The sequence below is a fragment of the Charadrius vociferus genome, unplaced genomic scaffold (assembly GCF_000708025.1).
Source record: "Charadrius vociferus isolate BGI_N301 unplaced genomic scaffold, ASM70802v2 scaffold163, whole genome shotgun sequence".
Lineage (NCBI taxonomy): Eukaryota > Metazoa > Chordata > Aves > Charadriiformes > Charadriidae > Charadrius > Charadrius vociferus.
Window position 1 is genome coordinate 14,698,612 of NW_009648332.1, and position 26,262 is coordinate 14,724,873.

General features: G+C 40.6%; 1 protein-coding gene across 1 annotated transcript in view; it reads right to left on the reverse strand.

Annotated features, from left to right (window-relative positions):
• TGFBR3 (transforming growth factor, beta receptor III) overlaps positions 1–26,262 on the reverse strand; it is a 103,987-nt gene that overhangs the window by 63,413 nt on the left and 14,312 nt on the right. Inside the window, exon 2 of the mRNA XM_009884737.1 lies at positions 6,269–6,453. Coding sequence (XP_009883039.1) covers positions 6,269–6,453 — 185 coding nt within the window. The remainder of the gene's footprint in view (positions 1–6,268; positions 6,454–26,262) is intronic.

A 26,262-nucleotide genomic window follows, 5' to 3' on the forward strand; every position in this document is an offset into this window, starting at 1 on the left:
TGGGCTCAATGTAACAGGAGAGCTGGCCTGCATGTATGATTTTGAAGCCAACCAAGTCTTGTGGAAAATTTTAATATTATGCACCCACCCAGACCCGGCAACAGTATCTTAAAACATCCACAAGTATGAGGTAGAAAAGTAAATACCGCTTCTTGGTAATGTTGGACCAGAAAAAATCTACAGCCTCGCTGAAGCTGGGGAAGCCAGTGTGAGCAAACCTAGCGTACATGTCACAGCAAAACTGCAAAGTCAAGCACAGGAAGCATGGGGCAAGAACTTCCCAAACAGCAAAACTCGCTTCCCAAACTACTCTGGAGTCTGTCACCTCCCAATACTGCACTGGCTGGCTACATGACTTAGGGTGTCAGGCTCGAAGTGACAAAAGACAATCTTTCCTGAAAGACACACTCTTGTTGGTTGACTCATGAAGCTGGATGAGATCAGCCCAGACTTTCACCAAACCTCTCCCACGTTTTAGACTTCTTTTCAGGGTTTACCTCATCACATTTGGATGAAGATACTTTGCCACCAAATTACCAGTCTTCTCATCTGAAGTCTCACCTCAGACTTCTCCATCCCCAGAAAGACTAAACATCTGCGCTGCTTCCATCTCCTGTCTTTCATCCCCAGACAGAATGGGCAGCAACATAGCCACCTGCACCACTCCTCTCTCAAGCTATCTCACTATAGGTAGTTAGCGCCAGTCCTGGTTCAAAACCTTGCCTATACCTGCAGTACCACTTGTAAGTCTGCTGTCGTAGTTAGATATCCATAGCTGCTGCCAAGCAAAGGTGGTCAGAAAGTAATGAGGTAAGAACAGCAAAATACCCTTGCAATGTTCAGATCTGGTCTGTACTGTGGCAGAGGCACAGGCATGGTGCTTTGTTCTATCTTTGAAAGCTGCTTCTAAAGCAGCAACTATTTTTTCCTGCAAAACAAAGGCCTTTGGCGTACCAGAAGTACCAAACATACCCACCATACCACAGTAAACAAGCAGAGGGCAGATGCAATGCAGCCTGGCAAACCAAGCAACGTGTCTTTTATTTCCCAACCTAATTCTGCACCACATATTCTGGTCAGCTCACCAGAAGAATCAAATTTGTACAGCCAAGCAATCTGACAGTGCGCAGATCCAGTATTAATGTTAGTGAAGTCTGTGGTCTTACTCAAAAGTTTAATCTCACAGAAGTAAAAAACTCTTTATTCTCGAGCCTTTTATTTTAATATAACCTTAGGACTGCATAGGATGATGACCCAATTATTGTAATTTGGATTATTAAACCCAAGCTGCAGGGTGCTTCACAACAACTGAAATCAAACTAGTCTGTCTTGTCAGTTTTAGAGCAGCTGGTCAAGCTGACACTGAGCTCAGCCCTAAAAAGCCACAGTAGAAAAAGCAGCTGACCTTATTTTTACTATACGTGAGATCCTGAAGTCTCAGAAAACAGCCTTTGTGGACATTTGATGGGTACCAAATGGAAATTTGTTTTAACAAATGCACTTTTAGAGGAAGAAATAAACAAAATGGATTGAAACAACCAACTAGGTAACAAAAACTCCCAGCCGTCAAATAACAAACCTTGAATTCCCTTCCTGCTTGCTGTCAGCATAAGACCTCCAGGCCTCCTCTGACCACAGCTCTGGTGCAGCAGGTCAGCATGTTTAAATCATGCTCAGAAAGTGGCCCCGTTATCACAGCTGTATCTCAAGGCTGTCCCCAGCTCTCTGGATGCCTGAGCATGAAACAAAACATTTTTTCCCTGACGTAGCCTTACCCAAGGCTACTGTGGTGGTAAACTTTTGAAAACAGTTAAAATGAACACACTGGGAAATACAGCAGATATGTAGAAAAATAGCCAAAATGAACCAAGTTTTCATCACTCTCATTGTCACAGATCTTCATAGTCCTAAAATACAAAACCATCGTGACACCGAAGAATTATCTAGAATTCAGGATGCACTGCAAAGATCAGGATGCAGAAATACATTACCAGCTGACTGTTTCAGAGGCTTTTCCTGTCCCATTTTTACAACTTAGAGGATCTTTTCAGAAAGTACTTATATATTGGACTTATTTAATTTTGCTCATCGTATTATGACTTTTAAGTGAGCCAGCTCAGGAACCTGAGATACATCACTAGTAAGTACCTGGCTGTTATAATTAGGCTGCTCCACAGGAACAAACAGGCATTTTAGTATCAGGTTAGCTCTCAAAGGAAAATATTTTTTATTATGAAATTGTTGCCAAGTAACACTGAGTAAACAGTGGGGAAAAAGTCTGTTGATTTGTTATGGACTTAGCGGCATTACTCAAAATTATAAAAAAAAAAAAAAGATGAGTCCTTGATTTTCCTGCCTTCCATTTCACATAACACATGTTAAACATCTGTATCAGGCATAACATCTTAAAGCTATTGAAGATGAGGATGTCAACGAAAACAATAGTGAATCCACTGCCAGGAACTCTGATTCCATGTATTCACATGTCTTCAATCCTAAGTATTCACATGAGATTAATTTTATATGCCCCTGCTCCCCCTTTAGCTATTTCAATTGTGGCTGTGTGCCTGAAGCAGCTCAGGGAAATTCAATGGACAGGTATAATAAAAAAATCCTTCATTAATTTAGGACTTGATAATATACCTATCTAAGGAGTGACTTTCATCTTAGAATCATTTTTACATCTTCATATACACATTTTTCTCGTGCAAATCTCTAGAGTTTCCAAGTGCCTCTGCAAACAATTATTTCTCATACCAAAAGAAGCAGCTCCATGAGAAAGCAACTACCTCCTTTCTAAAAACTGGTAAAGTGAAGCAGTGAAGACACCCAAAGCTGAAGATAAAGTTATTGTAAGAGTTCAGTAGTTCCTGGCTTTCAGCTGAGACCCAGATCAGTACAGAAATGCACACATGCACTCACTTCCCCAGGAATATTTGATCAAATAAAACAAACAAAAAAGGCTTGCATTTCTCATGCCAAGTTCAATATAAACACTTGTGACTATTACATGCACCCGTATTCTATTTCCTATGATAAAGCATGGCCAACATGAATTGTGATAAAAGACATTTCTAAGAAATACCTGAAAAAGACTGGAACTTTTGGGGTTCTTACTTGAAGAAAGCGTCTTCACAGTCTCAACAAATGACATGTCACCCCAACAGGGATTAACAAAGTAGAAGACGAACAAATTCCTTGAAGATCACAGGTATGATTACAGCATTTCAGGATATGACCTTATATTTACCAGATTTCAGCCTTAACCTGAAACCGCTAAATTACTGATTTAGTTTTGCAAAGTTTGTTCAGAGTACATAATCGCACACATCTCTAGTCCACCCATTATTTTTTTTTCTGTTTTCAGGGAATAAAGAGCACCCAAACCTTACTGATCTTTACAGAAAAGCCTATGTGTGTTACAGAAGGAACACATGCCCCTGCCATGCCCTCCCCCCCGCATCAGCCACCCCTCCAGTGTTTAAATTTGAGAACGTTTGTTGTCTGTATATTCTATCCAAGTGTCAAAATAAGTTAAATTAATACATACATGTACATTGCATATTTACGAGAACCAGGATAACTGCACAAGTATGTTTAATGCATGAGCTCTCCAAGGAATTTGCTAGGGGAAGTTTACACTCCTCCCAGCAAGTAAGGAATGTGTAATTTAGCAGCATCTAGCACAGGGCAGGTTAAAAACAAAACAAAACCCGACCTCCTCCCCCAAAGCAAGCCTTCACTTAAAGATTTTCAGATCTTGCATTCCATGTCATCAGAACTTCAGCCAACCTCTGAATGAATGCATGATTTATTTTAAACATGCTTTCGATGCTGCTGAATCTAAGTAATGTACTGTCAAACAAAAATACTAGTTTTATTTTGGAGTACACTGGAAATAGTGTATGACAAACAAATCTCTAGCTTTGCTATCAGCATTTGCAGGCAACAGGAAATACCTCAGCTGGTAAATCAAACTAATGTAACTTGAGGTGATGGGTACATTCTACTTTAAGACAAAAGGCCACTTGGAGTTGGTTTTCACAATAATGGAAAAGATAACATTTGCTCTGCTTTGTTTTCCGAGTCTGATCCTATAAGTAAAATCCGATCTTTCCAAGTTGTTTACACTCTTTTGCTTGACGCTGTCGCCAGCAAGCCTTGCTCCAGCTTCCTGTGCATTTTTAGAGCAGCCATCTCCACAGGCTGTAACTGGAAGCTGGTTGAGACATGGGAGAAGGAGGCAAAGGGCTACAAATTGTGAAATATATTCTGTGCCCTACACTTTCATATACCACAGAAGTACAGAAAAGACAGTTTGGGGCAAACTGTTTTCTTAATGTAAGCACGTTAGAGGAGACACAATCAGCCTCTTTCTGCTAAACAGCAACTATTTTTATTCAAAGCCAAATATTTAAATCTATCATTCTGTCAAGACTATTAGACAGTAGTGGCACAGCCTGCAACCTTGTGCATGCGTGACTGTAGCTCATGTTGTGTGTGCACACACAACAGTGCAGAAGATGCACTGTTACGCAAGTGGTGGTAGAAGCATCAAACCAGAGAGAAATTTGGGTTTATGCAAATGTGCGCTTTGCACTTGATTCATTTTGGGCTCTCAGGAGGTACGAGACCCAGCTGTAGCCTGCTTCATCCCATCCCCGGGCTCACTTTAGTAACTAGTAAGTTACAAGCTCCCACTATACCACGTCCCCACAGAGAGGGCACTCTTCTGCCCATTTTCAACAAAAGTTGTGATTACCTTGTGAAATCTAGTCCTCATAACAAATTTGTCTATGTCTTGCCAATGGATTTAAAGGTTCCTGAGTGATGAGAGAGGCACTGACAAATCAGAAGCAGAATCACGTCTGTTTAGTTTTCATAAGAAAACTATGCTACCAAAAAGGAAAAAAAAAAAAAAAAGAAGAGATTTCAACTACAATTTGTTTTTCATGCCCAGAGAACTGATTTGTACCTATACTTTTTTCAGGCATTCACAGTGTACTCATCAAGCTGATAACCCTGTGCCTGGCAAACTATGAAAGGCTTTAAAAAACAAAAACCAAACAAAAAAAAAAAATCTCTATTACTCATTCCCAGCTGCACAGAAAAGTCTACTTTTTCTATTCATTTTATGACAGTTGAACTGAAGACCTGACTTTTTTGATTAAGGGCAGCCAATGAGAATCCTACTGAAAAAAACAGTAAATAACTTCATCATACACTAGGTATTTCAGACAATGTATATACCGAAAATGATCACAACAGCGGAAGTGTCACGGACGCATACAATACACATTGAGCTGAACACACCACAAACCCAACAAGGCTGCCATTGAAGTCAGTGGAAAGACTTTGATTACGGCCAAGAGTATCGGCCTTTATTTAAATCTCTATAAAAGACTCCACTTAAAAGTTCTTTCAGCACAGATTTAGACCCTCTTTTTCTAAGCTTCCGCCTGCTAGATCATCATCTTTGTTCTCTCATTACAAATTCTGTTAATTGTGTACACGCACGTTGCTCTCACATGATGCCGTACTAAGGATTTGTGTGTGTAATACTGTAAGAACATGAACTAAGAAGCTCAGCTGTCATGGCATGCAATGTTTTCTTTTCACTTCAGCACTCTGTTTTGATGTGTTTGAGAGTAAACAACAGTACTGCACAACTTAACATCAAAAATTTTCTTGTTGTGCTGTTGCTTTCAGAACAGCTCAAGTTCTTGCCAGTCCCTCCGAGTGCAACATACATAAATAAGTAATTGGACTGCATTTAAGTACTACCCTAGTCAACAACACTTGCTTTCTGTATGGCAGTCCCCCCTCAGTGAAGCATTAAGGATGTATTACAGGGGTAAAAGAATCTGAACTTAAATATTTGTTTATAGTGGTCATGGCAGGGATCCAAAGCTATTCATGTTAATTTACAACACATTTAGGTAAACGATCGGCTTTTGAAGACAGCCAATTCTGTAAAGGCCTCTTGTAGATCTAAATCTGTTTCTTGTTTCCTTTGCCCACCCTCCCACCTTTTTAAAGTATACTTAGTGGTTGTGAAAGGTGATGGAGTGGCTGAGTATGGAAGCGGTTTACTCATATGACACGCAAACCATAGGTGAACAGCATCCACACAAATTGCACATGCTTCTTTGTAGTCTTTCTGGTCACAATTCAGAAATAACTTTATTCAGCAAATTAATGTAGAACAATCCCATTTGCAGACACACTTGTAGCTAGGGATCTGGACGAAAAGTAATTTCCCCTTTACCTCTCTCTCATGATGGCCAAGACCCTCCTCGGGATTTCTGAGATTGAGGACGTGCACCTCCTGCGGCAGGCCTGTTGTGCCTCGGCTTGCACAGCCGGATAAGACTGTAAAACTCTCCAATAAGGCATGGACGGGGTGCGAATTATTAACAGGCAATAAGACACATTCACTCTGTGGCACAGGACCTGCAGACGAAGACAGAGATGCACATCATTTGGAGAAAAAAAGCAATACACAGATTACACCTGTCAAATAATGATCATCCCTTTGGTCACAAAACCCACAGGAACACAAGCATAGGCTTCATGATCATTATTCACAAAATGAAGACATTTATTTCTGTTGCCTTTTTAAGTTCTCCTGAATATGCTAACTTGTTGGTTCATTTCTCTCTGAAAGTCTAAATTTAAAGTATGAATTCCAAAATTGAAGGTAGCCTTGTCTTTACCAGGGAGAAAACCAAGGATAAGGAGGGGAGGGGGGGAACACCCAAAGGAAAAAAAACAAAGCAGTGACAGTGGTAGGAAGAATTGGTTCATCGAATGATGTGAATTATTTGTTTATGTCAAACATTGTTATCTCCAAACATTGAAAAATGTAATCATGTGTATATATAACAATGGAAAGTTAATCTCTAGTATAAAGTAATTACATCAGGAAGGATTTGGGCAAGTTGGATTTGTTGCTTTTGAAGCAGTGGTGATTTATAGTGAATGTCGTTCAAATAGAATGTACAAAACAGCAGGCATCTGTCACATGATAAAATGAAATGTTTGTTTACTGAGTCTATTTTGTGTCTGACAGCAATTATCTGCACTGATAACAGATATCTAGTCCAAAACAGAGTGTACGCCCTTTCAAATAATCACCACAGCATGATGTAGTACCATACTCTTACATAGTACGTGAGACAGTGTGATGTGATATAGAAAGATAGCACAAAAGCTGAAACATACGGAGCAGTTTACATTTAAACTATATCTCAGGAAACTAAAGCAAGACAAATATTTATGAAAAGCAGCCCTGCTTTCCAAAAGGACTCAAACCCACCCCTGACCATAACAGATACAGTATGTTTTTGATTCAGAAGGTCACAGGAGAATGTCAATTGACTTAACCCCTAATTTGCACCAAAGTAACTCAGATAAGGATTAGACTCACATGAACTAGTCAGTTCAGAGGGTACAAGGCATAAAAGAGAAATATAAGCTAGAAGCATGATTTTTTTTTTTTCCAGATAGTGTACATCTGCAATTGAAATAAAATGCTTCTTTCAAAAAGAGTTCAAAATGAAAAAAAAATCCTCAACTGATCAAATGGCAGAGCTCGCTCTGGTTTTGTGAAATCTACATCCAGCTATTGTAGCACTAGAGTTCTTTTGACTTTGATGCACACATATTATATTAGCGCCGGCCTACACTTTGCTGATTAAAAAGACAGTTCACTCAAGATACAGTCAGCAGCTGGCCATTTAGAAGTCAGAGAGTCCATCTTAAAAGAGACTTCATCTGGAAAAAGCGAGGCCCCTGAGCACAGGGAGATTTCCGCAGTGCCTGGGGCCACGCGTGCCTTGTCCTGCCAAAGGGGCCGTTCCTGAAAGCCACCGGTGCATAGCACGTACCCTGCCAGCTCCCACAGAACAGGAATATTTGTTAAAGGCAATGCTCAAGGCATAAATTACGCATGCCTGTGCTTGGGGTACAGAGGATAAACAAACTTTCTGCTCTCTCTATGGTGAGCTTGGTAGTAGTACTGACCACCAGCGTGGAGGATTTGAGGTTTGTTTGGGGGTTTTCTTAAATTTCTTTTTAAGAATATGCATAAAAAATGGGACCAGTCCAAGCAATGATACTCAATTTAAAAAAAAAAATAAATTAAATAAACCTATGAACAAGTTGCCCGTTGTAACGGTTGAAGAAATATTTAGAATTTGTAACAATAACAGAACCAGCAGAGAGACCTCATTTTCCTGATGTACAAGTGCAGATCAGAGAACTTACTAATCAATTAGCCCAGCCACTGATGTGTGAGTCCTGCTGCAGACCACGTTATACAACCTGCACAAAAAGCACTTCTAAACTCCACAAGCACTTCTTGGGCTGGGGAACAAACTCAGAGCCAAGGAGCACTTTGGTTGAATTGTTTCTTGAAGACCAGAACAGAGCTGACATTTGTTAAGATGCTTCTATCATAACACATATGAAGAACAAGGTGCAAGACTCAGAACAAGACAGAAATGGAGTTGCTGACAAAAACGTGCATTTTCCTTAGCAAAGGATCAGGAGAAAGAGCTAATACCTCCCTCTCAGCAGATGAATTCCCTTGTGAACACCTATTTCCATGGAGTACATTCATCAATCCTCCCCTCCAGCCTTCATCTGGTCCTTATACTGTACAAATTTGCCACATCAGAGGAGAAGACACCTGGATTTTCCCTTCACTTCCTACAAGGACTCATCCACATGAAGACGACAGTGACTGGTACGTTCAGGCTGTCTGTAACCGTCTCCCTTGCCAGCACCTCAAGTGCAAGTGAAGAAAGCCCTTCTTTCATGGCTCTCTGTCCTGCTCGACGTGCAAGATGGAAATACCCCTGGAGGGAGCAGAAGTTCACATTCCGGATAACTGTGGGCAGCTGAGCTTATCTGCACAGTGAAGGGCAGACCAAGGCATGCCCGCCCTGCCTGCATGCCGTCCCAGCTGGACATGGGCCAGATCTCCTGCAGAAACGCCATCTCTCTGCTGGCAGCAAGCCCACGTGGCTGTACCAGTCTCAAGCAGGGCTTCTTCGCCAGGCCTTACTGGTCTAGGTCTGCTCTTACACCAGTACAGCTGCATGGCATCCGGACATGCACTGGCTCGTGCCCCACCAGCCTGGGGCATGTCATTTCTGTCCACTCTGTTTTGAAGGAAGGGGTGCACAGAGTTGCTTTGAGCTGCTCAATATAAGATATCAAGGTTTTGGGGGAGTTACTGCATCTGGTAGAGTTGCTTTCAAGACCAGCCTCATGAGTGACCAAGATACAGTCCTTGAAATTTGAACCGAAGATCAGAGTATCTCCTGAAGGCTGGCACTACTGCATTCAGACCACATATACTGTAAGACTGCCCACATACAAGGAATGACAGTGGGGTAAATAACAAAGGGGTTACTCCACATGTTGCATTTTTGCAGAGTTTCGCGTAGGTGCCTGCGTAGCTATGTCCCATGCCTGTACTACCCTTCCTAGGAACTCAAGACTCATGAACATTATTTCTCTTAACTGTGCTGGCAGTACTAGACAGCAATCTTCATGCACTGAAATTCACATATTTGCCCAATCACTAAAGTGGCTGTAGTGCCATGCCCAGTATATGCCTGCACGCCTGGAGCTAGTGCCAAGTGAACGGAAAACTCACTTCTAGATCACAAAGTCCACTGATATTCAGCCAGTATGTGGCATAAGACTCTTCTTTCTGCCACCTTCTCTCCATTTATGCGCTATTTTGGCCTACTCTTACACTGTACGCACACCAGCACCACCTAGCTATTCACTAAACATTAATTAACAACATTTCTTTGCAGCACTTCCTACTGCACCTGCAGGTCTATCCCAGTCGAAGACAGGTATGTGCCACTCCGAGGCACTGACACTCCAGTGGGAGCAGCGAGCGCGCTCTTCTTCCCAAATAAACTGCTCTCACCCTTCTTGGCTCCCTCACAGACAGCTCCTGCCACCTTCCTCTTGACTGGAAAGCTAGTTACATCCCCTAGGTAGTTTAAATCCTACAAAATGCATATTTACCAGTCTCAAAAAAACAAATGGAAAGCCCCTTCTGTGACACTACTCATCTGATAGTTTATCACCTCTGCGCCGCCTGCTTGTATTTCAAACCCAACATGAAACAGCAGCCCATCCTGCCTGGGCTTTACTGTTCTGCTGCTCTGCCCTGCACAAATGCCAGTATCAGGCTCACCAGCTTCCCACCCAACCCCACACCCTGTTCCTGCTTACCTCCCCTGCATCAGCGACACCGGCATCCTGCTAAAATTCACTACCATCACTGCTTAAGGGCCAGTTCATCCAATTAACGCATCAGGATTGCCTCATCAGCTCCAAACGCGTACAGATACTCTCCTGCATCTCACCCCCATCAAACTGGCCCTTAAAGAGTCAAAAGTATCTTCCAGTTTATACATCCTAGTGCAGCTACAAGCCCTTAGTCCCTTCTCTGCTGAGAAGGCAGCTGTGCACGCACAGCCATCCTCGGGCTTTTGTTTAACTTTGGACCATGTATCCATTTAACCATGTTAGCAAATCCTGGCACTTACCACAATCAAATCTTAGTTGCTTAATACCTGCAAAGCCTTTTGAAGATGGAAAGCAGGTTAGGCAGTTTTATAAGAACTGCTTATTACATGTGTTTTACGATGGCAAATTATTAGTGAATTTAGAATTCTAGAGAAACATTTAGTATTGAATTATTTTCCACTTCCAATTAATAAGAATATTTTAAAGGAAAACTTAATGCAGGCCCAACCTTGTTTGATACTAACATCTGGAACATGTTCAATACAATTTCAACATTCTTGTTTCCCATATCATCCATGCTACTAATGCGTAACATGTGTTCTGCTGTAAGAAAGTAGCAGAAATGGGAGTACGACGCTAAGGGGGATAATACAACAAACCAAGACCAACTTATAACTGTGATGGATTTTATTCAAATAGTAAAGGCTAATATACTTTCTGTTGTATTTCCATGGAGATTTCTACAGTGTTGTCAGCTGAAAAGTGTGACCAGCTCCTGCAAATTGCATGAATCTGTACTGGGGGCTCCATAGCATTTCAGCATAGTTCCCGTACACCACGCCAGAGGATACAAACCACACCAATGGGATATAACACTCCTTAGAAGAAGGACAGATTTATTCTAATTGATTTTTGAATGAGGGAACAACACAAATCTAGTCATTATACATAAAGACAAAAATTCAAATTCCAGACTTGAGGAACACCAGGGATCTCTGTGCTGTCAGGTACAAAGTAATATAAATTGCTGCAGATCCTGCTAGAATTCATCACTTCATACACTGAAAAGGAAGCCGTAGAGGAGGCTAACTATCCAAGCAGAGATCTCAGTATGCCCAAATGACAGAGTTTCACAAAAGTTCTTTTGGAGAAGGTTAATTTAAGGGCATTTTTTTCATCAGCTAGTGACAATGACAACTGGAACAAGAAGGAAGAAAAGAGACAGGATCCTGAAACCTACTTTTGAATGACAACAGCGTTCTGTAAAAACAGGAGGAGGGGAAGCCATTTTCTCTCGAACTGAAAAGCTTAAGATTCACTGCGGAGCACTTGAGCAGACTTAGTAATAACTTCTTCCTATAACCTTCACCGCTCATTTCTAAAGATACAAGTGCATGGGTGAAGGGCCACCGTTCCACATGGAGCAATTGTTACCCCCTACACAACCTTCTTATAAAGGGTTTCTCACCAAGGGAAGCATTTATACCAAAAAAGTTATACTTAAGGATTGAGGCAAATAAGAATCTACAGAGAGGAGTGATGCCCGTCACTCAAAGAGAAAATACAAGTCATTACTACTTATCTAGTATGGATGGCTCTGTAGCAACTGCTAAATTGCTGCCTGTGCATCCCTTCACAGAAGGCCACCTGGGAAGTCAAATTCCTGGCGGTTCAAATGGTGTAGAGGATAATGAACAACCTCCACCATTAATATAGAGAGCAGCTTTTACTACAGATGACCATAAAAAAAAAAACCAGCTTCACACTCCTAAGCAAGCACTTGAGTAAGACATCCCTGCTCAAAATCAGTCAATTCTGGCAAGCAGCCTTAAGCCCCGAGAGACGGAAAAGACAAGATGAGATGGTAGGAAATATCACAGCTGCTTTGTGATGAGAGGCAGTGGCATAGAGGAAACTGCAGCATTTCATCTCATGGAAAAGGAGAAGCATTTCCACCATGATCACCAACAACAAGGAGTTGGACTGTTCAAGACTATTCCTGGATTACGCAATTTTCCCCTCTGAATAAGTGTCACCACCATAAGAAAGATGCAGGGAAGAAAAGCAAGATATTGAAAGAAAGATTTGTACACTGGACCTTCATACTGGCCAGTAGGAAGGCTAAAGTAGAAGATTACCATCCAAAGCATTTCGTATATTTTATATATCTACTGCTGATTCATTTTTGTGTCTTCCAGACTGCTTGGCTGGGGAGGGGAGGAGAGTGTTACGGTTTTCTTGTTCTATACAGCTCGTGGCAGCAGTTCCAACTCTGATGAAACACAGCACACAATGCAGAATGATACTACTGCTCATCTGCCATGATTTTGGTAAGGAGGAGGAAGAAATTCAATGATAAACAAAATCTTGGTGGGTTTCAGTATCCCTTTTCTGCCTTAGTACACAGTCAGAAATGCGTGGGAATAGCTGAGGTTCTGACAAAAAAAGCAATTCCTGGATATTTTAATATTTAATAAATAAATTTTAAAGGGGGGGGTAGTTAGTTTTTATTTACAGAGAGTACTGTTTTATTGCACTGTGAAATCTAACCTTAAGTTTCAAAAAATAGCAGTTACAATAGGGTATGTTCAATATTGCAATAAAAAGTTTGATATTTTAGAGGGCTGAGGAATAAGAAAACAGGAATAAGTTTATGGTATTAAATACATTTTGTTCTAATTTAGATATTCTTTCCTCTGGAACTTTTATGTGTTTATGTGATACCAGGAAAAAAAAAAGTTTGGCATTTTATAATATGTCCCAACACTTAATTATGTACTTATTTTACTATTGCTACTCCATATTAGGTCTTACAAGCCTTTCCTCATGCAACTATGGACTGTGTTGAAATGCAGTAGATAGCTCCCTTTAATAAGACTATTTACATTAACTAGGAATTCCCCAGAAAAAGTATTTTAAAACTTTTTAAAAGCTCACAGTTTCCACACTTGTTGAATAACTCTGATGAGAGTTTGTTCAAATCACTGCACCATAACCACTGGCTGATATCAATGAATTTAGAGCACGTTCTACTTTAGCAGAAGGAACAGCAGACCCATTATGAAATGCAACCGAAGCAGGACTGAAATTGAGTAAATGTTCATGAACGCCCTTGAATGCAATTTAGGGCTTTAGCAGAAATGGACTGTAGAAGCAAAAAAAAAAAAAAAAAAAAATACGATGAGAAAACAACATGCACAGAAAAATCAAGTGGGGGCATATGACAAAAAGGAGACAGTAGCATTGTACAAGAAATACAAACACAGCATAGCTGTTTTACACAGGACTGGGTAAGTTTCCCTTCATATCCTTAATTTTCAGGGAGTTCTTTTACCGCCACATCTAGCATAGGCATCTTCTCAGCAAGAAAAGAGTATTTTCCATGGTGGAACTACTTTTGACTGAATTACCATAGGGGCAAGGAGGAGAGGTTTAAAATTACAGGGGAAAAGATTCGCAGACATGGACTGATTTTGGCTATTTTGAAAAAACAAACTAAACCAAACAAACAAAACACCCAAAATCTCAGACTGCACACATATCTATTAGAAATAAGCAAGCTATAAAACTTAAACTGAGAAGAAAAACATATCCTCAAGAAATATTCAGTACCGATGGCAAGACTTGGTTGTAGAAGGAGTTAAAACATACAAGCTGTACTAACTAAAAACATGTGCTTATGCAAAAATACAGCAGAGGTTCCTCATTCCAGTGCTCAAAGCCCACTAATCTTCAGCAACTCCATGACACCATCGCTGCTCCTTCCCCCTTTCTCCAAGGTAAAAAAACCCAAACCCTATCCTCTGGAATTATGCATTAACCTACATACTTCACCTTTACAGTGGTTTCTACTGTTAATATTGCATGCAATCAGACCCTTGCTCCCCGTGCTGTCAATCCCCAACTATCAACCCCCAATTAACTCCCATTCCGCTATCATCAACTCTGCCCAGACCTATTCCATGCATGGGCCAAGCTATTCAGATGTTTCAATATATTAGATTACACTTAATCTGCAATGTATTTTGATCATTTATATTCTGCAGTCTTTTAGACATTTCTGTTACGCATAGTACAGTCTACCTAGCATCTTCTGCCTGCTCACTAGGAATCATTCAGACCTACAGATTACATGCCCCATAGCTTTTTTAGATTGCTCTTATGTTTGGTAAACTCCTGCTGCTTGTTTCTCCTTCTAAGCAAAATAATCTCTTACACCTCTGTGGAGGATGAGTTGCAAAATATCCATTCTCACTGTTCCTAGTTGCTGGTAAAAGCATGAGGTTTATCTCATCTGTTTAGCAGAGATGATCTAACCTCAAATATTGCCTGCACAGATCCCACATTTCTTCCAGTAGACAAAAATTCAAATTACATTTTGAAAGCAGAAATGCTTTCTTCGACTTTCCTAAAAAATAAGCTTCTGCTGATGTTTTGTCCTTATCAGGATGTAAAATTGATGCAAGTTCAAGCGGAAAAGTTAACCATCAAATAAAACTCAACTTCTGTAGCAATGTACTGCTATTCAGAAATGATGAATTATACCTAAATTAGCGATTTGATGAAAAAATGTAAATGACAAAGTCGAATTCTTTCATTACACAACAGAACACATTTCAATACCTAAGCAAGCAAGGCACAACTAGGCAATGTCAGTCGGTTAGTATCTTGTTTAACAAAAGAAACTCCAGCTGCCTTGTTTATACACCCATTAAGCTAATAAAACAGAAAAGGCAATGAATGAAAAACCTGTTTGGTTTAATATCCACTAAGTACAATTTTAAGACATCGTTACGCATGAGGCATAATCTTAGAAAACAAACATCTGTACCTGGAAAACAAAGAAGTCTTTCAAAGCAGATGTGCTGTACCACAGAGCTACATTTTATGTAACCTCTGCTGCACTTCTTTCTGACCAGAAGTACTGTCAGAGCCCTACCTGCCCTTGAGGTTTGCAGCAAAATGCTGGTTACTGGAACTCTTCTAGTATTTTTCCATGCCTAAGCGTGCAACTTCATCCATACATGCGCTTTTCTCCACCACATCCCCCCACATCCCTTCTCCCAAGTGGGTATTTAGAAAACACTCTATTAGCATAAGAGCATCTTTTTAATCTGTATAAACAGAACAGCATTAATGTGTTGACTTCCATTTAAATAAACCCAGAAAGCACAATTTCTGTTTTCCATGCCAAAAAACTGGAAAGTAGTCCACTGATGTTTCAGAAAGGGTTGCTGAGTTTTTCCTGTTGTTATCCTCAAGCAGTAGAAAATAGACAAGTTTCAAACGTTGGTCTAAAATTCAAGTGTACATGATCCTCTTGCATAAATCTCAGGTCCCATGGAGCACCTATGCTTTTTTAAACAGTGTCCAACATTACTCAGACTGAGGGCTTCCCCACAGACATGGCTGTATTTCAGAAATGCCTGACTTCCATCACCAACTTGTGTTAAGACTGTAAAAGATATAGAATTATTTCAGGTAAAAAGTGGTATCTAAAATGCAAGTAACCATTGTGCCTTAACAGTCATAATGGAAGAATCAAATGTAGCATCCAGTTTTCATCACTGTAAACGGATGAAGTAGTCTTCACCACTGTGACTGCACAAAGAGGAAGAAATGAACAAACACAAACTATTTCTAACATTCCTTGTTCATTATTCCAAACAATATTCAAACTTTTTGTTGTGAAAGTCTCTCTTCCCCAGAGATAGCCCATAAATTGTCTCAGATTTATCCCTCTTTACTGTAGAAAGGATAGGAAGTTGCATGGAAACAATGAATGGAAGTGCCCTTTTTATCAGATAACGCAGGAAGCATTCTGCTTGGTTTACATGAGAGCTCCGTATTGGGGCCAAAAGGGAAAAAAAAAAAAGCCTATAAAAATTAAATGCCTGCTTAGAGCAAAAATAACTAAAACAGGTTTCAAAACCATTGTATTTTTAATAAATCAATATTGAAACTCCTCAAACCATCCTACCCACGCTACTGCTGTTACTGTATTCCTGAAAATGAGTAAATTAAAGATGACAGAGAAGAAAATTCCAGGCTTCATAAAATCAGTTTCAGGAGGCAAAGAGAGAGAGCCGTACTACTTTCACGATCAGCCACACAGGAATTCATGCATCATCAAAGAGCACGCACAAAAACACACGTGTATACATAGATCAGACCTCAGCAGCCTATGCTTATCTAAGAAAACAAGTCTTCTGAGTCCCTCTAAGCAAAACGTTACCTATTTAAATTGCAAATGTATACTTCAGTTCTTTGTATACTCATGGGTGCTCTTGAAAGTGCTGCTACAAGTTCTAATGATTTTTGAACCAACACAGGAAGTGTTGGTATCCCATCTCAGGCAGCATCAATAGGTATAGATAAAGCTACCAAAACACACAGCAATACTGAGATTGTAGAACATATTCACTAGATTGGGAGCAGGGGTAGGAATTTTCGTTTAGGTGGATTTTGTTGTTGTTTGGTGGTGTGGTGGTGGTGGTTTTTTTTTTTTCCTTTCTTAAAGTTTAGTTGAGAATGATTTAAAAATAAAAAAATCCTATGGCAGTTTTTCAGAAACACAAGTAGCTGTCACATGCTTGACCCCCACTGACTTCCAGTTGGAGCTACATACACAGCCGTCTTTGGCCCAAAAATACATGGTGCTTTACTGGTTGTTCAAGAGGCACTACCATGCAGCGGAAAGAGCTGATATCCAAAGTCTTACCTGATGGCTAAGGAGAGCAACCTCAAGGAGATCAGGAGAGATTAAAGGTGCCTCGTGTTAACTGATTCAGGGTGCATACCAACCACAGATTTGATAGCTACTCTTTTAATTTAGAAAATTTTATAGTTGCTGTTACTGAAACTATTAGATACTCAACAAACATTTCTAAATGATTACAGTATTACAGACTCCCACAAACCATTAACAGATTTTCCTTTAATTCATAATATTAGCATCATTTTTGATAGGTCATCCAAGATCCAAAATAAAAGTGTAGCCAAAATTTTTCTTTTTATTTCATTTCTTTTATTCGGGCCCAAACTGCTTCCTTTTCTTCATATACATAGACACATTCAACTCACAGGGAGCCTGCCCGTGCCTTTTTTCCCCCCGCCATGAGCTCCTTTCCTGTCATTTGTTTTCTTTTCCATCCTATCCAACCCTTATTATTCCGTTAAACAGTTCCTATGTAGTCCTCTCAGCTTCACCAGCACCTACATAAAAAGGCCTCTTCTTTCAATAAGATGTCATGCTTTTATCTGTCAATTGGATTATTGGCAGGTCACCTTTTGGTCTTCACAGAGGAAATAATGAATTCTGGATGTTAGTGCTCATGGATGCATGCACATCTGGAGAGAGAGGTGATTTCCTTTCAAAAATATCTTTTTTTGACAGCCACAGAGATGCATAGTACCAGACAGTGCAGCTTTCAGCTCAACAGCAACTTGCATGCAATCCTCTTCTGCTGCTTTCAGTTCACCAGCCCCGGGGGCACATGGAAGACTTGCCCTTTGTGTCTAGAGAACAGGCTAGCAGTCACTGCCTCTAATCCTTGGCCAGTACTGAAGCATGTGGACTCTGCAACACCAGGTGTCCAGTGAAAAGCAGATGTAGAGGGTTTTTTGGTTTGGGGTTTGGGTTTTTCCCCCCCTTGGTTTTGCCTGTCAGAAGGCCTTCTGTTCTGATGTATAGGTGCTTCACTCGAGCATGAAACTTTATAAGCCTTCCCCTCCCTAATCTCAGCTAGCAGGTCAGGAACATCACTTTATACTAAAAAAGGGAACATCTGCTCAATGCTGAATGTCAGGACGATCTGATAAACACGCCGCCGGCTGCGGAGTCGGAATGAGAGCGGCAGCTTTGAAACGCATGATCTTGTGCTGCCAGCCAGCCTGGGATGTGCTGGGACTGCCTTTCCCACCTCCTCAGCTGCAAACGGATTGAAAATGCTCATTGGTGGACAGACCCCTTCATAAAATGAAAAAATGTGGCTCTGTTACTTGGGCTTCCAGTTGCAGCAGCTGGCAACTGCTTGCCTCGGCCCCAAACACAGTGGACCTCAGAAGCAGCAAAAGCCGAAGGGAAGTAAACAGTCTTAGGGGAAGATAGCTCCATAACTGAAAACAGTACCAGCCCTTTCCTAATTAAAAATAACAAGATTACAAGTTCAATTGAAGGCTGAATTCCTGTAACTGACCCTTAAAGGATGAGTTCACTATCGCTAAACATCTCACTGCACAAACCTTGAAAACTGATCTGTGTCAAGTGCTTAAGCAAAATAAATCTTCCCTCCTCAAAACATTTAAAGTTTCAGTCTTGTCTTGGTAAGCGTAAAAAAAAAAAATTATACAAAATAAGAAATAAAAAGAAGTCAAAACCTACTGTACTCTTCCCCAGCCCCCACTCAGTTTACCAACTCTGCTCAGCCTCTGTTGTAGGATCAGCAAGGAAATCAATTCTGACTGTAGCCATGATGGCTCATGTAGTTCAGCAAAACTATGGCTATTCCTAAAGCCAGCAACCAGCAAGGACTTGGCTCTGCATATTCAAAAGCGCACAAAAAAACCCCGAACATAAGAAAACCTCTCAAAGGATGCCCTTCACACAATTTTAGTAGTAATTTATACAATTACAATTACAATCTCCCTCCTTTATATCTACTCTCAATTTGTACTTTGAGATTCAAAAAAATCTTAGTTTATTAGAGTGGAGCATCCTCTGAGGTGAAAAATCAGAGGACAGCTGCTACAGTAAGTTAAACTCTGCAGAAACTGCAACACTGCTTCATGCCCAGGAGATGTGAGCCCTAACGCCAGGGGATGGCACGAGCAGACGAGTGGGGATGTGCAGCAGCTCTCGGCCATGCACTGGGGTGAAGCCCCAAGCCACGGTAGCAGCTGGGCATTGTGACTTGGTGCCAGGAGATTCTTTGAAGCTTGCCAGGTCCCACCAGCCCAGGTACAGAACAGGCCCCAGGCACCAGATGGGTGCCAAATGCTGTGCCTGGCATCAAGGGCATGGCTCTCTGCTTCACATACGTGGGGTGCCACACCATCCACATGGGAGCACGAGGATGGACTCAAACGAGCAAGTGTCTCATGGGAGGGCAGGTTTGACAGACCTATACATACACAGCTAATTCTACAGGCAGAAGAATGAAAAACCACTGAAACCTAACGTTGCAGATTTACGAGACAGGATGAATCATCCAACATCTCACCACAGCCAAAACCAGGGTGTCTCATTCCCTCCACCTCTCTTCTCCTTCCCACCAATACTTCCCAGCTACTTTATGCCTAATTTGATGCTCAAACCTGCCTTCCCCAGGAGCTGATTCAACTCACTAACACGACAGGAAACTCACCCAGCAATAAAGAGACTAAGCAGGTTTCCGTTGGACTTTGGTGCACTGAATGACAGGGAGGAAAGTTTGAGGAGCACCTAGGCTGGCTCCCATCAAGGGCAGTGGGGTAACCTGCACCCTTATCCCCACTGTGGGCAGCAGGCAGCCATCAGACTTGACTCCACTCATGAAACCACAGACTAAATGCGAAAAGACCTTCCTAGAAAGAGATACTGCTGAATCTAGAAAATGTGCTGACTGTGTAAATATGTTTTCCTTCTAGTCCAGGATCAGCACAACAGTGACACAAACTACCACTCTCAAAAGCCCCTCATGCATTTTCACTTTGACTAAATCTTTCCACAGTGGAGAACACAAATAATCACAGCTTAGCAACTGCTCTGATTACCAAAAAGGCTTCATTAAATACTTCAATAAGTTCCAGGCATAGATATATGTGTGTAAACATATATACATATACAAACACACATATTCTCCAAAGCTATCTGACCCATATGTTGACCAAAAAAAAAAAAAAATAAAAATCAGTGGAAATGAGAACAATCAATCACACTTAAGTCATATAAAGGTATTTGTTCCACTTTTGAAGAGCAGGCAGGAGACTGTTGTTTTTGAACATAAAAGCACATTTCCTGAAGCGATTTCATTTACTTTCCTCAGCTTTAGTAAAGTCACCATTTACAATGACAGGACATTGCAGTCATGACACAAGGTCTCTTAGAATTGCTTTCCTAACCAGCATTCCCATAAGCCCACTCTTAATACCTCAGATGGAAGGCAAGGCTGGGGCTACCTCCTTTTTCAGTGGTAACCAAATCGCATTTCAGCACGCTCCTCCTCCTCATCTTCACTTTCTGTGTTAAGCACCTGGAAACTGCGTTTACAGCTACAATGAGAAGATCATCTTAGATGCAGTAGTAGTAGTAGATCTGATATGGTAGAAGTCTAAAGTTTGAACGGTTTTACTAATCTATTAAATGGATACAGTGTAGCCTCAATTAATTTCATATTTGGGATCCCACGGCACAGTCCTTCAGATACCATAAAGTTTCTTACTCTTGTTGAATTACCTAATGCTTTTTATCCAGACAGAATCATTTCACAAGGAGACTGAAGGAGCTCTCAAATGCTTTCACCAGATCAGCTCTCAGTCCAAGTAAGACCTACCTCTAGCTTTCAGGGAAGGGGGAAAGGGAGGAAAACGCCATTTAAAAAAAAAGAAGCTGAAAATAAGGATCAGGAAGTTTAACTTACTGTTCTGATTAAACAGACCCTGTGTAAACCTTGTTTGGTTTACAGATTCTTATAATTATCCCTGGTTACTGTTATAGCATCTTTTTATGGGACAAAATGTATGTTTACAAGATGCTACGGATTTGAAAACTACTGCACATCTCTTATTTTACAGACAGCTTCTCTACACATTCACCTTGCAAGTCTACCGTATTATCCAAAGGCCTAAAATAACTACCATGCCACACACAGCTTCACCTACTTTACTAATTAAATGGGGTGCTTTGCTAAAATATCGCAGTATGTCCTGGGATAAATTTACAAGGATATAGGAAGAGTTAATATTAAAAGTTAAAATCTTCTGGCCATGGCAGAAGAGGTTGCTTGTACACAAACGCCCTGCGATAGAAAAGCTTGGGATAAACTCTTTTTGCATCAGTATGAAATGCTGTCTTGCCCTAAACTCACTGAACTTTTTCCAATATAAAGAGGAGTGGTCATTTGTCAGCTGGTAATGCAAAAAGCAAACAAAAACCAAACAAACAAACAACAAAAAAAAAACCACCAAAAAACCCACCCCAAAACCCTGAAAATTATGATCTGCAATGTCCAATCTTTTGCTTCATTCAAAAATGTTCAAGGCCAGGCTGGATGGGGCTTTGAGCTACCTCGTCCAGTGGAAGGTGCCCCTGCCTATGGCAGGTGGGTTGTAACTAGATGGCTCTTTAAGGTTCCTTCCAACCTAAACCATTCTATGATTCTAATTCAGAGTTCCCATGGGAAGACCCTGGGTGGCTATACAGCTATGCAGCACCTGCCTCCAGTATGTCCATGCACTGCAGCTATTTGTCCAGAACTTCCAAAAACCTAGAAGCAATTCCAGACCAGTAACAGGAGCTTTAACCAAGCTCCTAGATCCCAGAAAGTCCTGAACAAACAGCCAAACTCCTGCTATTCTGTCCAGAAGAAGCTTCCAGGCAGAAAAAGAAGACATGGTGAAAAAGGGCAGAGTAGACTACTTTCTGATAGTCTGGGGTAGCCTGCTGCAGCTGGGCAACATCCATCTCAAGAGGCCAGCTACACTTACAGAGACTCAATCTTAAATACAGATGAAGGCCCAAGTGGCCAAAAATATGTTGTTCCTGGGAACTGCACATATTTCAATGTCTGCATCCATTCCACCCAACTGGCTGTTGGGGTTATGCCAAAATGACCACCTGCTGCCAGGTACCTGTATTAAAGACACCAGCCTCCCCAGTACAGACAGACGATCAGACACACCCACCACACACAGAGATGGGAACCAGAAAGCCCAAATCATTGATGCCGAATTTGAATGACAAAATTCAAATACCTTTCCATTATCGGTTTTATTGTGCAAGATGACTTTATACACAGTTTGTTGCCTCGAAGGAGAAGAAAGCTTTCTACTGAAGGAAAAGCACCTCTGAGTCAGACCAGCTCTGAAACCATCTAATCATAAACAGCTGTATCTATGGTCTTTAACTCTAAAGAGGCTTTTAAAAAATAAACAAACAAACATCTTCTCATCAATAACATCCAGAGGTTTGCTTGCTGGGCACAATATCTGTCCAGCCCAAGTGCACGTTTTTTCTCATCTGCTGCTGCTGCTTCTATAAAGATGTCAATATTCAGACAATTAAATAAATAGATACGCTCTTCAAGCCAACTGCTGTTGGATTGTAGCTATGAAAAGCAGAAAACGTCTTTGTTTTTTCCTCCCAAAACTGGAAGAAAGTGAACTTTGTCCTCTTAATAAGGCTGACTCAACAGGATGAGTGCAATACAAGAGCAGAGATCAAGTGGCCTAAGAAATCCCTGTTTTGAACCTCTGCACAAAAAGGCTGACCAGAAGCAACAGAAACAATATCTGAACATTAACAAGCTCTGTGCTTACACCACACTCTGAAGACAGGTTCTGTTTAAAGTATGATGTTACATATTAAACTCAGCTGTTAAGCTAACACTGAAGTGTGAAAAACAACCAACCAACCCTCCATGAGTCCACAGGCCATTCCACCTCAGCTCAGTGTTGCCATCATCGCAGTGAAGTTATCTTGAAGCAAGATGACCTAAACCAGAAATGCCAGGTCCATCTATAAGCCTAGACAAATATTTTGCAGAGTATTTTCAGAGTCTAGGATCTGAGACTTTTGAAATGCTTAGATTCAGCAAAACTGATGTGGGTTTCCTAAATATGTAACTGTCATTTAAAGGGCAGCTTAGCACTTAAGATAAATGGTTTGCACCGACGTGACCCCATGGCTATATTTTCCCCTTTTATAACCTGTTAACATTACTACCACTAATTTATAGGGCAAAAGAAATTTAGCAGTTGAAAAAGTGAGCTTGTCCTTAGGCAAATAACTCGGTGGCTTTTAAAGGAGACTTCAAATTAACCCTATTTACCTAACACAGCATGTTCTCTTTGAATGCTTTACAAGGAAAACCACCAATTAATTGTTATTCACATCCTCCTTTCTTTAACAAAAAAAAAAAAAAAAAGAGCATATTGTTAAACACATTTAATGGAAGAGAAGCTGACAGTGGGAGTATGTAATCATACAACACCCATGCCCTGCCTGATCTTTCACTCCCCTGAACATACTAGTCCAGCCATGAAACACAATACCAGCCATAAATAGGAAATGACAGAGACTCACAAACTCTACTGAAATTAAAATCTCAGAATCATCTAAGGAAAATTGGGACTAGGAAGATTATTTTCTATCAGTTGCCAGGAGAAGCGGAGCCTGTGCTCCCTCCCCTTCCAGGCACTGCAACCCACCAGTTCCATTCCATGCAGGCTGGGGGACACAGAGGACTTCCCCAGCATAAGCCAGCCAAAGACATTTACAGGTGAGAGGGAAGTCCTTATGCCTCCCCTTCCTGCTCTCCCTCGTGTATCAGTGATATCCATGAACTGTATGATACAGATTTGATAACAGAAGTCATACTTTATTTCCTCCAATTCTTTCCTTCACACAGTCTTTGCCTCTACTCTTTCTTTTCACAGCTTCTCACTTCTCAGTAAAGCCCCATATTACTTCCTCGAGTCTGTACAATAAAAGTTAAATGACCACAAATTTATTGGTTGATATCACCATCTTGGACACCCTGCTGCATGTTCAAGAACACCTTTGCCAGTCTTTGTTTGATACCTTTTTTTCATTATAATCTTTTTGGGGCAGGCATCACTTGGGCCTTTGCAAAAGGATATCCATTCTCCTTAACTTACAAGCATCCAGGCTCAGCTATTCCTCTCTGCATAAACACTGCGCATCACTAGGTCATCACAACAAAAGTCCATGTTGCAGGAAGATAACATGCATGATGTGTTTTAACACACAAGTGTTATCTTGTTTGACCAGATACTACCACGTGTCCAATCACAGTGTAACCCAGCCCCATGAACCTTGGCCCCATGAGAAAAAATGCACCAAAAAATGTTGTTATAAAAAAAAGAAATGCCAGTCTTGAAAGACTGAAAGAGCTTTACCACCAAAAAGTTTTTTAGGTGACAAATATATCTATGTTTTCAACAAATGTTGCTTTAATTAAATACTACGTATGTTTGCAGTTTGCTTTTCAATGCAAAGTGATTTTCTTGCTAGACATCCTGTAGCCATGTTGTAGCCTTCAACTCAAGAAACTTTGATCTTTTAAGGGTTATCACTTCAACCTAAACTTGAGTTTCAGGCTCCTCCTTATGCCTAGGTACAGTAGCATTCAGAGAGAAACCTATAAGGAGTATTACAACATTAATGAACAAATTTTTTTAATGTCAGAAATTATTTGCAAGTTAAACTGCATTATACACTTACCTGTTTTTTAATTAAAAGCTAATTTGGTGGTTGTGTGAGAATTTCAATACTTCTTTACCCCATCTAAACTGTGAGATTCTGTGGGAGCTTTTTTTTCTTTTGTAAATGAGAAGCCTTGGTTTTGGGTAGTCTGCTCTGTTAAAACATAGAAAGTCTAAAGGGAGTTATCCACACAAACAGCTGAAGGTCACTACCCAACTGTGCTCATTATCTCATTATATGGCCTAATTCTGTAATGTGTTTTCTTCCGGGAGGTGATAATTAGCTTTGTGTTTCTTTGTTTTTAACAAAACCTTGGAGATACCGGAATCTTTTAAGGAAACGGTGAATCATTTTGGAAGGCTGTGTGCAATAAGAGTCAAAGTTACAACCCTTCCTAGATCTTATAATTTCATGGCCTCCACTTCCCAAAGGTATCTGCTCTCTTGGATCCCTGCTTTTAGGAAAACAGCTCCAAAAGAATATGAGTACCAATAAACTGGTATTTTCTAGTGAGGAACATCTCAATATACACATTTAGAAAAAGAAAATTCATTCTAAATAAGCCACAAAATCCACAGAGAGACCATGTGTTTTCCTTTCCATAGAGGATTCAAATCATGGTAATATACTTGCAGCTTAATCAAGTTAGGGCCAGCAAGTATGTATACTGTAACACAGCCAAGTCCTGAAATCATTACCTTAAACCCAGCATACATGCTGAACACTTTAGCAGCACACACCGCCTTCAACTCCCATTGAAATCTGTAGATTCTTGTGGGGATGCTGGTTTTTTATTATCTCACAGGGTCAAGCTCTTAGTCCTTAATCAGGCAAGAATCCAGATGAGGTCCATGGGAGACTTGCCAGGGAAAGGACTAAATGGAGAGTGAGAAAGGATGACTCTGAACAACTTGGGAGCAGATCTTTATACAGAACAGAGAGCATGCATATTGTACGCCTGATTCATAGGGAGTAATTTAGCTCACGCAGATGGCAGCCACATGTAAAAAGATATGGCCGTATATATCCTATACTTGCGCCTCTTCATTGAAAAGAGAAAAGCTCATCACCGGACAGGCATGATTTCCACTATCCAAAATGTAAGTTTTAACAGAATGAGTCCAGTAATGAGATTTTCAAGACTGTTAAAGCAACCATAAAAGAATATAAATTCAATTTTAAAATAACACACTTACTAACTAGTACCCTTGAGGGTTTTCTCTGCCCTCCAGACCTCCACCAGAAATTAAACAAAGCCCACAGCAAAACAAAATCATTCTCAAAGAACAAGTAAAATTGTTCGCTTAAGAAATGTCTCTCAAAAGGCTATCTACAATATCAGCCAGAGCTCTTAAATGAATTAGTAACTAATGTTTCTCTTTCCATTTCCCGTGAGGTAAAGTTTTCTTTAAGGAGTTTCTTACTATATGCTACCACTCACTCATCTATCTAGGAAACAACTCACACCCTGCTCGTTGCACCCCTTCTTCCCTTCCAAAATACAAGATTTTCTCCTCCTTGACTTCCTTCTGCTCATTTCTTCCTTATAAGCATGT